Source organism: Phoca vitulina, unplaced genomic scaffold (genome assembly GCF_004348235.1).
Source record: "Phoca vitulina isolate PV1807 unplaced genomic scaffold, GSC_HSeal_1.0 scaffold45, whole genome shotgun sequence".
Classification (NCBI taxonomy): Eukaryota; Metazoa; Chordata; class Mammalia; order Carnivora; family Phocidae; genus Phoca; species Phoca vitulina.
The window spans coordinates 3,631,766-3,647,848 of record NW_022589748.1 but is presented as its reverse complement, the minus strand read 5'-3'; the positions used below and the strand labels follow the sequence as shown (position 1 = coordinate 3,647,848).

The 16,083-nt window shown below is 56.9% G+C and overlaps 1 protein-coding gene across 2 annotated transcripts in view; it reads right to left on the bottom strand.

Annotated features, from left to right (window-relative positions):
• GTF2IRD1 (GTF2I repeat domain containing 1) overlaps positions 1 to 16,083 on the bottom strand; it is a 104,665-nt gene that overhangs the window by 31,009 nt on the left and 57,573 nt on the right. The window contains exons 15-20 of one of the 2 annotated variants that reach the window (XM_032430842.1): positions 11,359 to 11,406; positions 10,371 to 10,436; positions 9,168 to 9,351; positions 3,371 to 3,420; positions 3,090 to 3,146; positions 1,756 to 1,839 (exon numbers count right to left, since the gene is read on the bottom strand). In XM_032430842.1, coding sequence (XP_032286733.1) covers positions 1,756 to 1,839; positions 3,090 to 3,146; positions 3,371 to 3,420; positions 9,168 to 9,351; positions 10,371 to 10,436; positions 11,359 to 11,406 — 489 coding nt within the window. The remainder of the gene's footprint in view (positions 1 to 1,755; positions 1,840 to 3,089; positions 3,147 to 3,370; positions 3,421 to 9,167; positions 9,352 to 10,370; positions 10,437 to 11,358; positions 11,407 to 16,083) is intronic. The other variant, XM_032430843.1, reaches the window with a different exon arrangement.

The following is a 16,083-nucleotide window of genomic DNA, read 5'->3' as shown; positions in this document are numbered from 1 at the left end:
TGTGTTCCATTCCCCCTCTCTCCCTTGTCACGGTGATAGGTCCCCATCACCCAGTGAGCATGTGGTGTTTCCCTGCCGCAGGGATTGAGTGAGGAATGGACATGTGACTCAGTGGGGACCAATGAGAAACAAGGGGAGGGCTCAGGGAATTCTAGAAAAGAAACCCCTGGCTCTCTGGAGAAAGGCCTCGAAAGAGCCAGCCCTCTCCTTCCCTCCTCAAGGTGTAGGTGGGATGTCTCAAACTGCTGTGGCGGGAAGCCAGCCTGAGACTGATGCCAACATGGTGGAAAGACACCAAGGATTAGCTCTGAACTGCTGGATCCAGTTGATCCTGAAGGCTGCTCTCCTCCTGGATTTCCCAGGCTGTGAGCTGTGGCCCATGATACTGTCCAGAGACAGCTGCACCAACATTCCTCCCATCCCACACACTCCTCTTAGCGTCACGTCGACACTCCCTCACAGAGAACTGGGGGCCTGTGTCCCCTCCCCTTGAACCTGGGCGGGACTTCGTAATTACCTCGACCAACAGAGTATGGCAGAGGCTCTGAGGCTGGGACACAAAAGGCGACGGCTTCCACCTCGCTGGCAAATCCAGCCACCGTGGGGTCACTACACCGGAGAGTCCACGTGGGGAGAAGGCACAGAAACGGGGACAGAGCCATTCCAGCGCCAGCTGGGTCCCCGGCCCAGGGGTCACACACAGGAGGTGACTCCAGCTTCAGCCACCTTCTGACTACAACCCCAGGACAGACTCCGAAGGCGAGCCACCCCCTGAGCTGCTCCCAGACTCCTGACTCATGGACACCACAAGAATAAAGGCCATTGTTACTTTAGGCGGCTCGGTGCGGGCTGATCTGGTCTGTGGTCATAGGAACTGAGTCAGGAGCCTGTTTGTTTTTGTTACTTGAGGCCATGAAGCACCTTAACTGCACGAGCTTGTTTTCCTCAAGCCAGACTCAATGGGACGCCTCCCCTCTCCCCTCGCCTCCCTGCTCCCCACCAACTCGGCACCTCCCGACTCTACCTCTGCAGCTCAGCTCCATTCCATCCACCTTCCTCCGGCATCCCTGCCAGGGCCCGGCCAGCCTGTCATCACTCCGGTTCCGAGCTGGTCGCCCAGCCCTGCCCTCTTGCACCCGTTCACCTTCCTCGTGGGCAGCCAGGAAGATACTTTAAAACTACAGAGTGCCTTCTGTCCCTTGAGTCCTCCCAACAAAATACAAAAGCGAGACCATGGTTCCTTTGAAGGCCCTAGGTGACGGGGTCTGTGTCCCGGCCACCTCTCCAGGGCCCCTCCCCTCCAGCCCCACTTCCCCACTTCAGCTTCCTGTCTGTTCCTAGGACAAGCCTCAGGGCCTTTACACGTGCTCTTGCCTCGGCCGGCCTGCCCTTCCTTCTCTGTGAGATGAACTTCTTTCTTTAAAGAGGCCTCCCTGGCTCCCAATCCAAGTTATTCTCTCTTGAGCAGCTTGCTCTTTTCCTGCGAAATCGTGGAATGGGCCCTCGTCGTTACTAGATTGGGTGTAGTTACTGAATGTCTGTCTCAGCTCGCTGGTCTACAGGGCCCAACAGGGCAGGGTCCCTTTTTCCTTCAATTCTTTATCCCCAGTGTCTGGCACATAGTAGGTGCTCAAGAAATGTCCGAACGTGAGGGAGTGGTTTTCCCAGAAATGACCACGGCTACGAGTAGGAAGCTCCCGCCTCCCTTCCCGTGGCAGCCGGGCTGCTCTCCCGCCTGGGCGCCCCGGGGCTCACCGTATTTCTTATTGAACAGATCCTGGACTTGCTCTCTCAGCGTGTTGGCGATGTCAATGCGCGAGAGTCTAGCGTCATAATTTTCTGCAAAGTGAAAAACAATTATGGATTGGGGCTGTTAAATTAAAAGGCACTTGGGGACTTTTGAGGAATATGATTTTCTAATGATGGGGTGCTCCTTCTCTGGCAATTATCAGATCCTCAGAGTGGGACCCTCAGAGTCCTTCAGAAGGAACATCCAGGTGGGGATGGGTGTTTTCCGGAAGGACCCACGCGGTTGTGACAACAGCCATGAGTGGGAAATTAACTGTTGACATTTGAAAACCACCCAAGCAGTCAATCAGCCCGGGCGGTGAGAGGCCCCACGAGGGGGAGCAGGTTCTGGGGCTTTGGTGGGGCCGGTGGGGAGGGCCACCCCTGGTCAGTCCCTCAGCCGGGGGGCGTCGGTGAAAGAGTCCACGTGCCAACCCATGCCGTGGGGACCCCAGATGGGCCCCTGACCCCGAGAGACTGCAGCCTGGCACTGCCTGGGGAGAGAGAAAGGGGAGGGAAGGAGGGAGGGAGTGGACCTCTAGGCAGCTGGGGGTGGGGGGCGTGGTGAGGACCCCCGTCTGCTGTGAGGCTGCGCAAGAGGAGCCATGGGTGGGCTGAGCGCTGTGAGGACACCTCATTGTAGCCAGTTCTGGCTGCCCGGGGGAGAGAGAGAGAGAGATGGGGCAGGGAGCAGCCCCCTCCGGGATCTGGGTCCTATCTCTGGGCGCCCCACTCCCTGGGCTGGCCCATCCTGTCGCTGGTCTCGCTGACCTCTCTCTCTCTCTCCGCTCAGAGCCACAGGGACCAGCCAAGGGCCACCTAGGGAACAACCCGGCCTCGGGGACTCACAGGCCACACCCTGGAGCTGTCCCCACACGCATGTGGGACTTCCTGCTTCTGTCTCTTCTGCCTACCAAGCCGTTTGCATTGGTTCAAGCGTCTCCTACCTTCCATCCAGCTTTCTCCCTGCTCACTGCCTCTTGGCCCTTCCTGGCCCAGCCACGGTTCTCCTCCTCCACAGAACCCCCTGGCCCTTGGGGCCCTCGCCCTCCTTTGGCTTCAGGCATTGAGAAGACAGCTGACTGCCTGATACGGAGAGGGCTGGCCCCTGCACCCTGCTGCCCCCCACACCCTTATGGAGCCTCTTCTTCCTGCTCCACCTGCCAGCCAGCCTCACGCAGACCCCCAGGCCCTGATGTCGGGGGCCAGCCCCTCCCACCCACAGCCTGGCCCTCCAAACCCAAGCCAGGTCAAGGTCATGGCACTGGGACAGCTGACCCCATCCTGAGCTGCAACCTTACCTTGGAAACCCTGTCTCTTCAGGCTCTCGTCCACAAGAGGGTCCCCGGAATCCCTCTCTGGGGGCGAGGGAGGGGGGAGAGAAGCCAGGGTGAGCAGCCAGCTCCTGGGACCCCGGGACAGAGGTGGTATCTTCGGGGGGCGGGGAACCTGACAGGGAGGGCGGTGGGGGATGCTAGGGGAGGTACGACCAGGGTAGAGGAAGGATGAGGGATGGGGGCACAGAGCTGGGATCCCTCCCGCACCCGGCTAGCGCCTCAGCCCGTGACCCTGCGTGGGGTACCTTGGCTGTCCGTGATGGGCTCTTTGACTCCCTCGGTGAGCAGCTCGGGCCTGGAAAACACCACAGCAGGGCAGTTACTGAGGCCCCTCTGGCCCTCCTTGTACAGCCCCATTCCGCACCGGAGCCTCCGTCTACACAGCTGAGCAAAAGGCCCTCCCGGCTCTGGACAGCCCAGGTCCGGGGTCCCCGTCCCTTCCCCCCCGCCCCCCCCAAGCCCCTGCACCTGTCCTGAGGACCCACGCCTGAGATCAGGGGGGCTGTGCTGGGCTCTGAGGATCCAGCCCAGAGGGAGGGCGGCCCGACCCAGACCAAATGGAGGGGACACTGTCACTCAGTTCCGGGACGCTTCCCACGGGGTCAGTTTGAAGCACAGAGAAGCAGCCGGGGCTGACCACGTGGCAAGATCTCGGAGGGGCAGGGAAAGTCCGGGGTTTCTGGGGGACACCTGAGAGCTGCCGTGGCACTCGGAGTCAGGGCCTCAGGGACCGACCCCCGCTTTGCACTCACGTCTGTATCTCGAGACCCCACAAAGCCCTTCCCGGATGTCGGGGAGCCCTCTCCGCATGCTGGAGGCGGGTACTGTTTCCACCGCCCCATTTACAGGATGAGGAGACAGGCCCTGACAAGGCGAGTAAGGTGCCCGAGGCCACACAGCAGGAAGGGGCAGGGCTCCATCAAGGCCCGCGCCCCCTCACCCCGCCGCCTCTCCGGATACCCAGGTCCTGCTGCCAGAGAGGCACCAAGTCCTCATCCACTGGCCACCTGACTTGGGCGGGGGGGTGGGGGGGTGCCCTGAGAGTCTGGCCTTTGGCCTCCCTTCTAGGCCGGGTCTCCTCCGTGCCACTGCTTGGCCACCCCCATGACAGGGAGCTCATTACCTCTCCCGGCAGCCTCACCCACCCTGGTCCAGCACCCCTGCCCCATGATACCCTTCAGGAGATTTGAAGGAGTGATTCCGCTACCTGTCCCACTCCATCATCCCCTGTTAGCCTTCCGCTGGCCAGCCTGACCTCCCCAAGGCCCCCAGCCTGCCACACACTCCAGACCATGCCTCCCTCTCCTAAGCAGACAGGCTGCTCCAGCTGGACAGATCTGTAGTGAAAACAGGGCATTTATAGTCAGCGCTGTATAATAAAGAGTTTGGTCCTTGTCCTGGGTCCTGGAAGGTGACCTCTCATCTTTGGTATTTCTCGAGGGACAGGAATATGAGTGCTTATTCCTGGTGGGACGCTGGGATCACACCTGAGTTTATGCTAATGAGATGACTCGGGATTCTGGAAGACGGACCCTGTGATCAGAGGACTGGGGCTTCGAGCCACCTGATACCCGCCCACCCTCCTGATTTCTAGGGAGGGGAGGGGGCTGCAGATGGAGCTCAATCACACAGCCCATGACCCAGTCAAGCACGAATCCCAATAAAAATCGTGGGCACTGAAGCTCGGTGCTGGAGGGTGACATGTCCTGAGATCGTGGGGACCTTGGCTTTCGTGTCTCTCTATTTGGCTGGTCTTGATTAGTATCCTTGATATAAAACTGTAATTGTAACATAGCACTTTCCTGAGTTCTGTGAGGTTTTCTAGCTAATTACTGAGCCCCGGGGAGCCATGGGGAGCCCTGGATTTTGAGCCATTTGCTCAGAAGTGTAGGTGGCCTAGGGACCCCTGAACTTGCAGCTGGGGTCTGCTAATGCCGGGTGGTCAGTATCGGAACGCCCTGTAGCGCTACATGAACCAGAACCTTCCACCTCGACTTCCCTGGGTAGCGGTCTCCTGTCTGTGTGAATCCACCCATGATTTTCAATTTCCAAAGGGTTTCTTAACTTTGGAGAATTGGATGAAAAGCAAGGGACCCCCTGCCCAGAAGAAGGTATAGAAGAGTATGTTTAGAAGGACGTGGAGGTCAGGTGCAAGCAGAAAGAGTGACAATCAGTGAGTGATGTCTCCTGCAGGTGGTTTCTCATATATATAAACACGCAGCTAACCCTTGAACAACACGGGTTCGAACTGCACGGGTCCACTTATATGCACGTTTTCTTCAATACAGTACTGTAAATTCGTTTTCTCCTCTTTATATTTTCTCTTTATGTTTTCATTTTTGTAGCTTACTTTATTGTAATAATGCAGTATATTAAACATATAACATATAAAATACACGGTAATCACCTATTTATGCTATTGGTAGGACTTTTGGTCAACAGTAGGCTATTAGTAGCTATGGGGTTTTTTTTCTTTCTTAAAGATTTATTTATTTTAGGGGGGAGGGGCAGAGGGAGAGGGAGAATCTCAAGTAGATGCCCCGTCAAGCATGTAGCCTGATGTGGGGCTCGATCCCAGGACCCCGAGATCACGACCTGAACCAAAGGCAGATGCTTAACCAACTGAGCCACCCAGGCACCCCTTATCTGCTTATAGTGGACACACGGTGTTACATTCGTTTCAGATCTAAGTAGCTCGGTTTTTGGGGAGTCAAAAGTTATACATGGGGCGCCTGGGTGGCTCAGTTGGTTAAGCGACTGCCTTCGGCTCAGGTCATGATCCTGGAGTCCCAGGATCGAGTCCTGCATCAGGCTCCCTGCTCAGTGGAGAGTCTGCTTCTCCCTCTGACCCTCCTCCCTCTCATGCTCTCTGTCTCTCATTCTCTCTCTCGCAAATAAATAAAATCTTAAAAAAAAAAAAAAAGTTATACATGAATTTTCAACTGCACAGGGGCTCAGGGGAGGGTCGGCACTCCTAACCCCCATATTGTTCAAGGGTCAACTCTCTGTTTTTATGGGCTGAACTGTGTCCCCTTCAAGTTTCATATGTTAAAGCCCTGACCCCCCAGTACCTTGGAATGTGACTGTATTTGAAGGAGTCTTTAAAGAGGTGGTTAAATTTCAATGAGGACATCGGGGGGGGCCCTCATCCTCTGCCTGGTGCCCTTATAAGAAGAGATTAGGTCACATGGAAAGAGACACCAGGGATGTGTGTACACGGAGAAAAGGTGACTTGGAGGCACAGTGAAGAGGACAGGCCTCGGGAGAAACCAAACCTGCCAGCACCTTGACCTTGGACTTCGAGCCTCCAGAACGGTGAGAAATAAATTTCTGCTGTGTCAGCCGCGCCCCCATGTGATGTTATGTTATGGAAACTCCAGCAGACCAATATGCACGTATGCACAAATATACAGAAGATAAATATGGATGCTCTATTGGGATGGAACTTACATGCCATAAAATTCACTTTCAAAGTATGCCAATCTGTGGTTTTTAGTATGTTCACGAAATCGTTGATACAACTGTACTTCTACCTGATTCCAGAACATTTACATCACCCCCCCCCCAAAGGCACCCTTCTCTAAAGTAAGATCAATGACAAGTGGCTCTTTTATACTTAATATACCCAATAGTATTTTCTGATTTTTATTTTATTTTATTTTTTTTCTGCTGATTTTTAAAATGAGAAATAACAAGATAAATATACTAAGGGCTCAATCTCTCAGAATCACCCAGCAAGGCCACCCCCAAATGCTGCGCCCGGCAAAGCTCATCGCACTCTCCTACGTGAGTCCTAGTCTTTGCTTGGCTTTCAGGAAACTGGAATCAGTTAAACTTACTTTTTAAAACGGATATGTTTTTAAAGACACAAAATCCAAATCCAGGCAACCACATGAATGAATCTCAAAAGCTAAGTGAAAGGAGCCAACTCAAAAGGCAGCCACCGAATCACTGTACTTGTAGGACGTTCTGGAAAAGGCAAAACGATGACAGAAGATACGTCGGCGGGCGCCAAGGGCTAGGGTGGCCCACAAAGGGACACAAGGGAAGGTTTCAGGGTGATAGGACTGTCCCGTATCTTGATGGTGGTGGTGGTTATATGACATATGAGCTTGCCAAAGTTCAAAGGGGTATACAACTAAAAACGGTGAATTTTGCTGAATGTCATTAAACTCCAATAAACCTGACATTAGAAAAAAAAAAAAATCCCATCTCGATCGAGTACTGAGTGCGCCAGCCCTTTGCTGAGCCTCGACTTCCACTGCCACTCTGGGAAGTGGTACAGTGCTTCCTGTTTAACAACCTGGAGCAAGCTGCCCAAGGTCATGGGGAGGAGCGGGAGGTCCGGACTCAGACCCAGGAGCTGGTCTTCAAGTCTGACAGAGAGCCACCGGGCTAACCCGCCTCCCTTTCTAAGTATAAAGCAGCGTGAGGAAATGCTCGTGAGCACAGGAGATCGAGAAGCTGTGTCTGCACTGAACAATGAGAAAGGTCAGCGCGTGAGGATGTGCCGTGAAACTTGGCTCCCCCTGCTGAGCCGTCCAAGTGCTTCTGGTTCTCCGTCTGGAGGATGGATGTGGCAGGCGGCCCCCCCGTGGCATGTCCCTCCTGAATCAGGACATTCAGGACATTCAGCTCCCAACGTCCTGTCCCCACCCCACCCTCTCCCCTGAGCAGGGGGTGAGTCCCGTTTTCCACCTGCCACCACCCTGTCCCCGGGGCCAGAGCAAAGCCTTCTTGCTGGTCCCTGCTTCTGCCCCTGCCCACAGCCCCGAGGTCCCTCTGTACCTCACAGCTGGAGGAAAAAAAATAAAGACCAGATCATGTCATAGTCTCCTCGGGATGTTCCAGTGAGTTCTCATTCATTGTAAAATAAAATCAGAACTCTTTAAGCCAGGCCAGGACCATGCATGATCCGGCCCCTGCTCCCTCTTAGGCTTTACCACCCTTCCCTTGCTCACTGTGTGCAGCCACACCGGCGTGGCACTGGTCTTCAAACACGCAAGGATGCCCCTGCCCCAGGGCCTTTGCACCTGCTCTTCCCTCTGCCTGAATGCCACCAGATATCGGCATGCCTCGCTTCCTCAGATAGGTTCCTCCTGCCCCTCTCTGCCCCCAGACCCTAGGTTCTAGCATTTATCTCTACCTGACATTAGATGGTAGTTTTAGTCAACGAGACTGGCCAACTCAAGGGCAGACCTCGGCATGTGCTGCTTCTCACAGGCTGGCCCGCAGTTGGCACTCAGATGTATGTGCCGAAGGAAGGAACCACATGTGCATTATCTGTGTCTTTTGGAGTACCCCCTTCCTTGTTCCTCCTGGTGCAAACCAGGCCCCCGTGGGAGAGCGCCCTGCCCCATGCCCCATCACCCGCCATGAAGGATGTCATGAATTTTCCAGTTTGGGGGCCATCTACTCCCCTAGGGGGAGCAAACCCTTAGGACTCTCCTCTTTCTTGTCACTTTCAAGCAAACCAAGCCTAAATTGACATAATAGTATCACACAGTAGCAACAAACAGGTCACCCCAGACCCGCCCCCCCCACCTTAAATCAATAGCTGCCTCCATCTTTTCCACAGGGACTGTATGTCTGAGCTGGGCTCACAGGCTGGATATGCGGAGCTCCACTGGGCCCTCGAAAACAAAAACGAGATGCCCAGGGAAACAGAAAGGACCCGCCACCACCGTATTTTCCAACCCTGGGATAATGGGCCACTGCTCTCAGCAGCGCCCTGATGCCCCCGGCCCAAGATACCAACACACGCCCAGAGAATGTGCAGAACGGTCCAGGAAAGGAAGCCGGCGGGCAGATTCCCACTGCACATGGTGACAAACAGGCGGGTTGCTTCGGGTCTTGCAGGCCCGGGCAGGGTCTGAGCAACCTCCCGCCTGCCCAACCGTGGCCAAACTTTATCTAACGCCCCACTGTGTCCAAACAACAAAAAAGCCTGCCCCGATCTGAAGACGAAGATGGCACTCTGGCACCACTCCCAGGCGCCGGGCCAGCCTGGAGGGGCCCCCTGTGGACGCAGCCAAGCCTTACCTCTTGATGACAAACTGGATGCTGTTGCTGGCCTCCAGGATCTTCCGGAGCTTGGCGATCCCGAAGCAGTTGGGCCTGCGGAGGGAGATGCCTTCAGGCAGCCCCACCACAAACAGCTCCTCTGGGTACATCAGGAACTTGGAGTAGGGCACCTTGACGGGCTCCGAGATGCCAATGGCCTTGGCTGCAGAAACACGGCTGCTGTAGGGCCATCCAGGGCTATGGGGCCACGAGCCCCGGCTCTAGCCTCCCGCGTCTGTGCAGGGCCGGGGCGGGGGTGCAGGTGCCAGGGCTCTCTTGAGAGTCAGTGCTTAGTTGACCCCCCAACCCTCCTGAGAGGTGGGTACCGTGACCCCAGTCTGCAGGTAAGAGACCGGGAGCTCAGAGGGGGACGGGACTCAGGTAGCGGAGCCCCAGAGCTGGGGGATGCGAACCCGAGTCAGTGGGACCCCCAAACCCTCGTATCCAGGCAGTGCACAAGAAACCACCAATGGCTGGTGAGACCTGGTTTTGGCTCCGCCCAAGCCCGCTTATCCCTGGGTTGCCAGAAAGGACTTCCAGAGAGCACCCCCTGTTATCCATACATAACCCCCAAACTCTGGGTGGCCCAACCCCATGCCTTAGGAATGGGACAGGTCGGAGGCCCAGGCCGGGCACTATCCCTCACACTCGGACAAGCCATATCATTTCCCCAAGCCTCATGTCTCCTCATCTGTCAAATGGGTACAAGGACACAGGGGTTTTGTGAGATGGGAGGGAACTTGCGTGAAGCCCCTGGCCAGTGCCTGGCAAACCACTGGGGCCTAATAAAAGAACAGCCTCCCCTGCCTCCTGGCCCCGCCCCATCCTCTTTCCTGGACTCTTGAGTAGGAAAGGTCTTGCTGTGTGTGTGTCCTCCCAAGGACCCCGAATGAGGGTGTCCATGAGGACGGAGGAGCGGTTCTGGCAGTGGACAGAGCGGGCTCTCCAAACTGAGGCCAAGGCCGACCGGGAGCGGGCAGGTGATGGAGAAAGCAACGGGGGCCACGTTGTGGGGGGGGGGTTCCCTGGGTGTCCCCATCCCCTTCCCAGTGGGCCCTGGCCCCTCCGTCCCCTCTCTGCCTCATGTCAGAGCAGGGAGCAGCAGGGGCCCCACGTCCCTCGCAAGCAGGGCAGCTAGAGGGAGGGCGAGCTGCCCGGGGCCCCGGCCGGCTCCTGGCTCACCGTATCGCGTGTTGAAGAGAAGCTCCACCTGCTTCCGCAGGGGCCGGATCACGTCACCGTGGCTGTCTGGAAGGCAAAAGGCAGCCTGTTGGGCCTCCCCAGGGGCAGCAGCACCCCGCTTCTCAGCTCATGTCCCAGCTCTGCTGGCATCATTCTTGGCCCATCTGCATTGGGACCTTGAAATGGGGGGAGGCTGGGGTGGTGGTGGTAGCAGCTAACCTATTTCCTCAGAAATGGCACCCCCAGACGGGTCCGCAATTCCTGAACTCAAAATGTCTGCTTCTAAAATCAGGTCTAAGGTATCGCTGGGCCTGAATGACGATTTGGAAGATTTTGCAGCCTAAGAATGACCACAGATCTTTTGAAGCGTGTGTCATTCTAGACCAGCTCAGGAAGTGACTTAGCTAGTGGGTGAGTGTTAAGCCGGCAAACTGAGTACGCTGCCACCAGGTGGCAGTGGACTTTTCTACCCCCACCCCAGGTCAGGCTGGGTTTAGGGCAAAGACCCTTCTCTCCTCACACACCCACTCACATTCCATTCCAGGGGCAGATACTCCCAAGAGGAAACAGACCCATCCCCACTTTGATCTCTCGTCCTGCACAACTCTCACTCAGCAGGAAGAGAATGAGGGGTGTTCCCGAGAATGAGCAGGTCTGCTGGACACAAAGCCAATTTTGTGCTTCCTGGCCTCAATACTACTTGCTCAGTCTCCAAACTTAAAACCTTTGTGAAAGAAGCAGGGTATGTATAAAAACAAAGATAGAGAATGCTCTGCATTTCCCTTACCAGAAAGAGCTGCTTGTGCCTCTGATCAGGTACCTCCTAGTTCTAGAAGACAGGTCTGTAAACCTCCTCCCAGGACTCCCACCTCCAAACGGGGTGTTGGGGAGAGATGGGGTGGAGAGAACCAATAGGGAGAGGAAAGGCGGGGGAGGGTAGGAGAGATGGGGTGATGGGCTGAAAGGTGGGAGGTGGACAGCGCCTCACCCTCTACGGGCCTCTCCTCGGGCCGCGGGTCCTCGCTGGGGCCTTTCTCTGAAAGAGAAGAGAGGGTGCCAGGAAGCCACAAGCACCATCTCCCCAGGCACGTCAGGCCAGACAAGGGGGGTGCAGCAGAGCATAGCGACCCCCCGGATGGGACCAGGGACCTCGATTCTGTACAGGCACCCCACCCTTGTCCTCACACAAGAAGGCCAAGTTCAGAGCCAGGTGTCGGAGCACATTCGGTTCGCACCGTCTGGAGACCAGACCCACGTTGGTCGGTCCTTCTTTCCGGGTGCTAGGCTCTGCTCGAGGCACTAGGACATGTGGGGACAAGACAAAGCCCTGTCCTCCGCTGTGACACCAGCTCGAACACAGAAGGCCAGTCAGCAGGGATGCCGTGAAGAAAGATGGTCGGGTAAGGGGAGGGCAGGTGGGGGGGCGTGGAGCTACCCCAGGTCAGGTGGTCCATGGGGCTCTCTGATGAGATGACACTGATCCTCGCCTAAGCTCACAGCAACAGACCCAGCCTTGTCCCCAGACAGCCAGGATGTGGCGCGTCAACTGCGAAGGGGAGTGCAGAAGCTGTATGGGGGTGGGGGACCCTGCTGGCCTGGGGGGGCGTGGAGAGGAGGGGAGCACCTGGGCTGGAGATGAGAGTCTAGGAAAAGCAGTAGGGGAGAAGGACACAGGCAGGGAGGGAGGAGCAGCGTGGGGGGCGGTGGCAAACTGAGGTTCTGACTGGAGGAGGAAGGAAGTAGGTGCGCACGGACACCGGGACTGGGGTGCAGGGTTGGGGACAGCCATGCTGCAGGGCCTCCCTCAGCAGCACCCCTTCATTACCAGGGCTGGTCAGTACTTGTAACAAGCGGAAGGAGGCTGTAATTTGGGAAGCTCGTGGGCGCTGTGGCGCCAGGTGCTTTCACACGCAGGACTAAGCCTCCAAGGGCCTGTGTTGGCTCACGACGTGCAGCCAAGCTGGAGAGCGGCGGAACTGGTGGAGCCCAGGTCTGCCAGGCTCCAGGCCAGCGTCCGTCTGCTCTCCCGCCGGCTCCTGGAGGGAGCACGTGGGGACAAGGGAGACCAGGGCACGGTCCCCTGTCCCCAGGCGGGAATGGTGAGCTGGAAGGAAAGGGGCTGGTCCCGGGAGAGCTGCCAGGAGTCCAAATTCGCTCAGGATGGAGGGAAAGGTGAGCCTGCACCTGGGATCACCAGACAAGCCTGAGGCTTGGGGCTCAGCATGGAAGGCGCTGGAAGATTCTGGAGGGTTGCACCTATGCTCAGCCGACTTGAAAAGGTTGAGGGCTAGCCCTGGGCTTCAGGCCTCAACCTTCCTCAGGGAAATGGGCTCACTGTGGGCAGTGGATGCTGGGCCCTCCTGACTTGGCTTGAAGGCCTTCCTCTGGTTGCAGTAGCAGCCCCAGCAAGCTGGGAGAAGCAGAGCTGCCTGGAAACATCTCTCAGCCAACGACGTAGGGCCATTTGGAAGATCATTATCTCAGCTCCCTCCCTACTTGGCTGCCGACCTGGGGCATGTGGTTTACGACCTGGGGCATGTGGTTTACCTGGGGCATGTGGTTTACGTGGCTCTCATGTCCCCTGGCTCAGCTGTCTGCAGCGGTAACGGATCTGGTGACACTCCTGCACTGTCCCTGTCCCACCTCCCACCCCATGTTGGTGTGCCTCGATCTCCTCCCAGGCAAGCAAGCAGAGCCCCATCCACAGCCACCTTCTGGAAGGTCCTGCTAATCCACTGCATTTTTGCCATTTCCAGATGAAGGGGGGGAGGCGTCAGTCAGGGAGAGAGGAGTCTGATGGGACCTGCAGGGCCACCAGAGACTTTTCCTGGGCAGGGACCTGTGACAAGGGGTCAGGTAATGGTCAGTCCCAGGGGAAGGGAACCACCCAAGTGTCACACCTGGAGCACTAATTAAGGTTACAAGGTGGCCTGGAGGGACACGAGGGGGGAGACCTGGCCAGGGAGTCTGTCCCTGCCATGAGCTGGCCATGTGCCATCGTCCTGGGAGTAGCAACAAGGAGCCAAGATCCATCCGGAGCCCGGGCAGGAGAGGACCCGCCCCCGCCGTGCAATGAATCCAGGTATCCTCGGCCCCACCAAGGAGGGGCTTCTGTTGGGCTGGGGCCACTCCTGGGGGGCTGTGACCCGTCTGCTTTGGAGTCCCCAATTCCAAACGTGGGGAACTCACCAGATACTCCAACCAGGTGTTGGGGGCTGGGCTATTTACCCTGAATGAGCCCCCTGCAACTGGCTCACTGTGCCCCCCTTTCAACTGAGAATAACTGGCGACACCCTCCAGATATGATCAAGGACACGGCAACTATCCCAGCACTCTAGAGATGTCCAAGGCACCAGGTAAGTGAGGGAGGGACAACCTGTGCAAAATCATAGCCACACACATATGCACACATGCAGAAAAAGGACATACAAAGGACCCGAGGAGGGGGCACAGAACTCTGTCCGGGGCACAGAACTCTGCATCATTTATTTTATCATGACACGTGTCAGCAGTAAAAGCACACGCACAGGGACGCACGGACACACACACACCCCGTTCGAAACCACAGTGGTCCTGAGGGCCTCAGAATCTTCCAACTTCGTTGGTTTTGAGTGGGGTGCTTGGAAAGGCACCTCAGACAAGCAGTCAGCAAATCTGAGCTCCAGCCCAAGGCTGGGTGCCCCTGGGCAGGTGGACTGGCCCGGCTGGACCTCAGGTTCCCACCCTCTGTCACGCCAAAGAGGAGAAGCCATTCCAATAGGCCCATTGGCCCATGGCCGCCCAGCCCCCTGGGGTCCAGACAGAGATGGATACCCACGATCTTCTCTAACAGCACTGTGACCACAGCCTGGTACCCTGCGACCTTGGGGGCCAGGCCCCTCTGTCAGCTCATCCCGAGCCACGGGTCACCTGAATGCCCCCCCCCCCCCCCCCCAGTTTCTCCAGAGACTGTTGTCAAGTCTGGTCCTGCCCAGCCCATCCAGAATAGTCTTTCTTCGCGACCAAGGTATTAAAAGCCCATCCCAACTGGCTGAGGAAACGAAAAAGATAACACCACTTAACCTCGCATAGCTACTGTTCCAGCAGTTTCTTCCTTGTTTGTTTAACCAGTGATTATGTTCTCAACAGTTGCAAACAGAGCAGCCTTGTCCCTTCCGTGCTCCCCCCTCGCTGCTTATTTTTGGTGGCTGCTGACAGTCCATCAGGAAGATGCCACCAACAGGTCCCCGCCAGGTGGGCCGGCTCTTTCCAGTTCTTTCTTTACCAGTAACATGGCCACGAACAGCCCCGTGTGGAAGACGCTGTCCGTGTTTCAGATCATTTCCTAGGACCGGACCCCGGGAACCCCCAGGAGGTGCTCGTTTTGACAGCTCGTCAAGCTGACCAATTTCCTGAGAAAGCAACTTGGCAAGCTGCATCCTTACCGGCACCAGAGGGGCACCCATTTCCCAACATGCTCAACAAAGGTTCCGCCCGATTAAGGGGTGCAGAAGAGATGTCCCCTTTTCGTTTCCCTGAGGCTGTGCGTGTTTGTGTTGCTTGCTGTCTCTTTTTTTGCGTGCGATCATCCATCTGAGCTGCGGTGGACACTGGGATGCACCACTCGGGTCCCCTTCCAGGGGCGACTCCCATCCCACGACTGATTGAGGATAGCCCAGGCCAACTTGGAACAACGCCAAGGGGCCATTCTGGCCGCAGAGCTTCCCATGGGGCCGGCAGAGGCTGTCGGTGGGGCCGCATCATGCCTCCATCTCCCTCCCGGCCCCCCACGCTCCCACCCCCTTTCTTACTTAACTGCTGAGCCCAAGGGCAGCCCCTAATAACCCCCCGCCCATTAAACACCAGCTTGGGGTCTGTTCCCTGGGGAACACCACCCGTGTGACATGTGTCCTTGGGCTGTGAGTTTTTCCTGTGGGTTCCAGCCCAGCGTTCTGGTCTCTGAAGGCCACGGGGAACGTCATTCCTGGGGACACTGCCCGTCCTGTCCCGAGGCACCTGCCAACTGCGTAATCTTACTGCCTGAACTACCTTTGCCTGACTGATAAATACGAGAGGAAGGACCAAGCCCCCCAGGACACCGTGGGAAAGCTCCCCCAGGAGGAGGCTGGGGTCCCCGTGCCGCCCCGCTTCCCCAGCTGGCCCGCCGTTGGCCCCAGATCCTGGTGTCCCATGAGCCGACTCATCGATGAGCCCACACTGGGTCCCTTCTCATGGTTCAGTCATCCGTGTGGAAATGGGCTCCAGAACCGAGCCCGGGACGGGCACGTGCTTGACCTGTCTGTGGTTTGGACAACCGTCTGGAAGTCTGTTTTCCATGGCCGGTCATCTTCTGTCCCCCATGACCCCGCTCCAGTGCTGTGGACCAGGGATCTTTGGGATTATCTGCCTGGGATCTGACTCCTCAGAAGCTGGAGCCTGACAGGCCCCCACAGCAGCTCTGCAGACCCTGCGTATTGCCCGGGTCCTCTTCCCGCTCTCCTGTTTCCAGACCCATTCTCCCTGACAGAGAAGACAGAAGCAGACGAGGAGCAGAGATGTTCTGCTTTAATTCTGTCGCCAATGAACACAGCACCACCCGCCTGGGCCTGCAGGAAACCTTGTTTTTCCAGTCATGTGTCTATTTTTGGTCGGGGGTGGGGGGGAATTTCTCAAGTGCAGCAAAGCACGCAGAAGAATATTATAATAAACACCCGTGTACCCACCAGCCGGAATG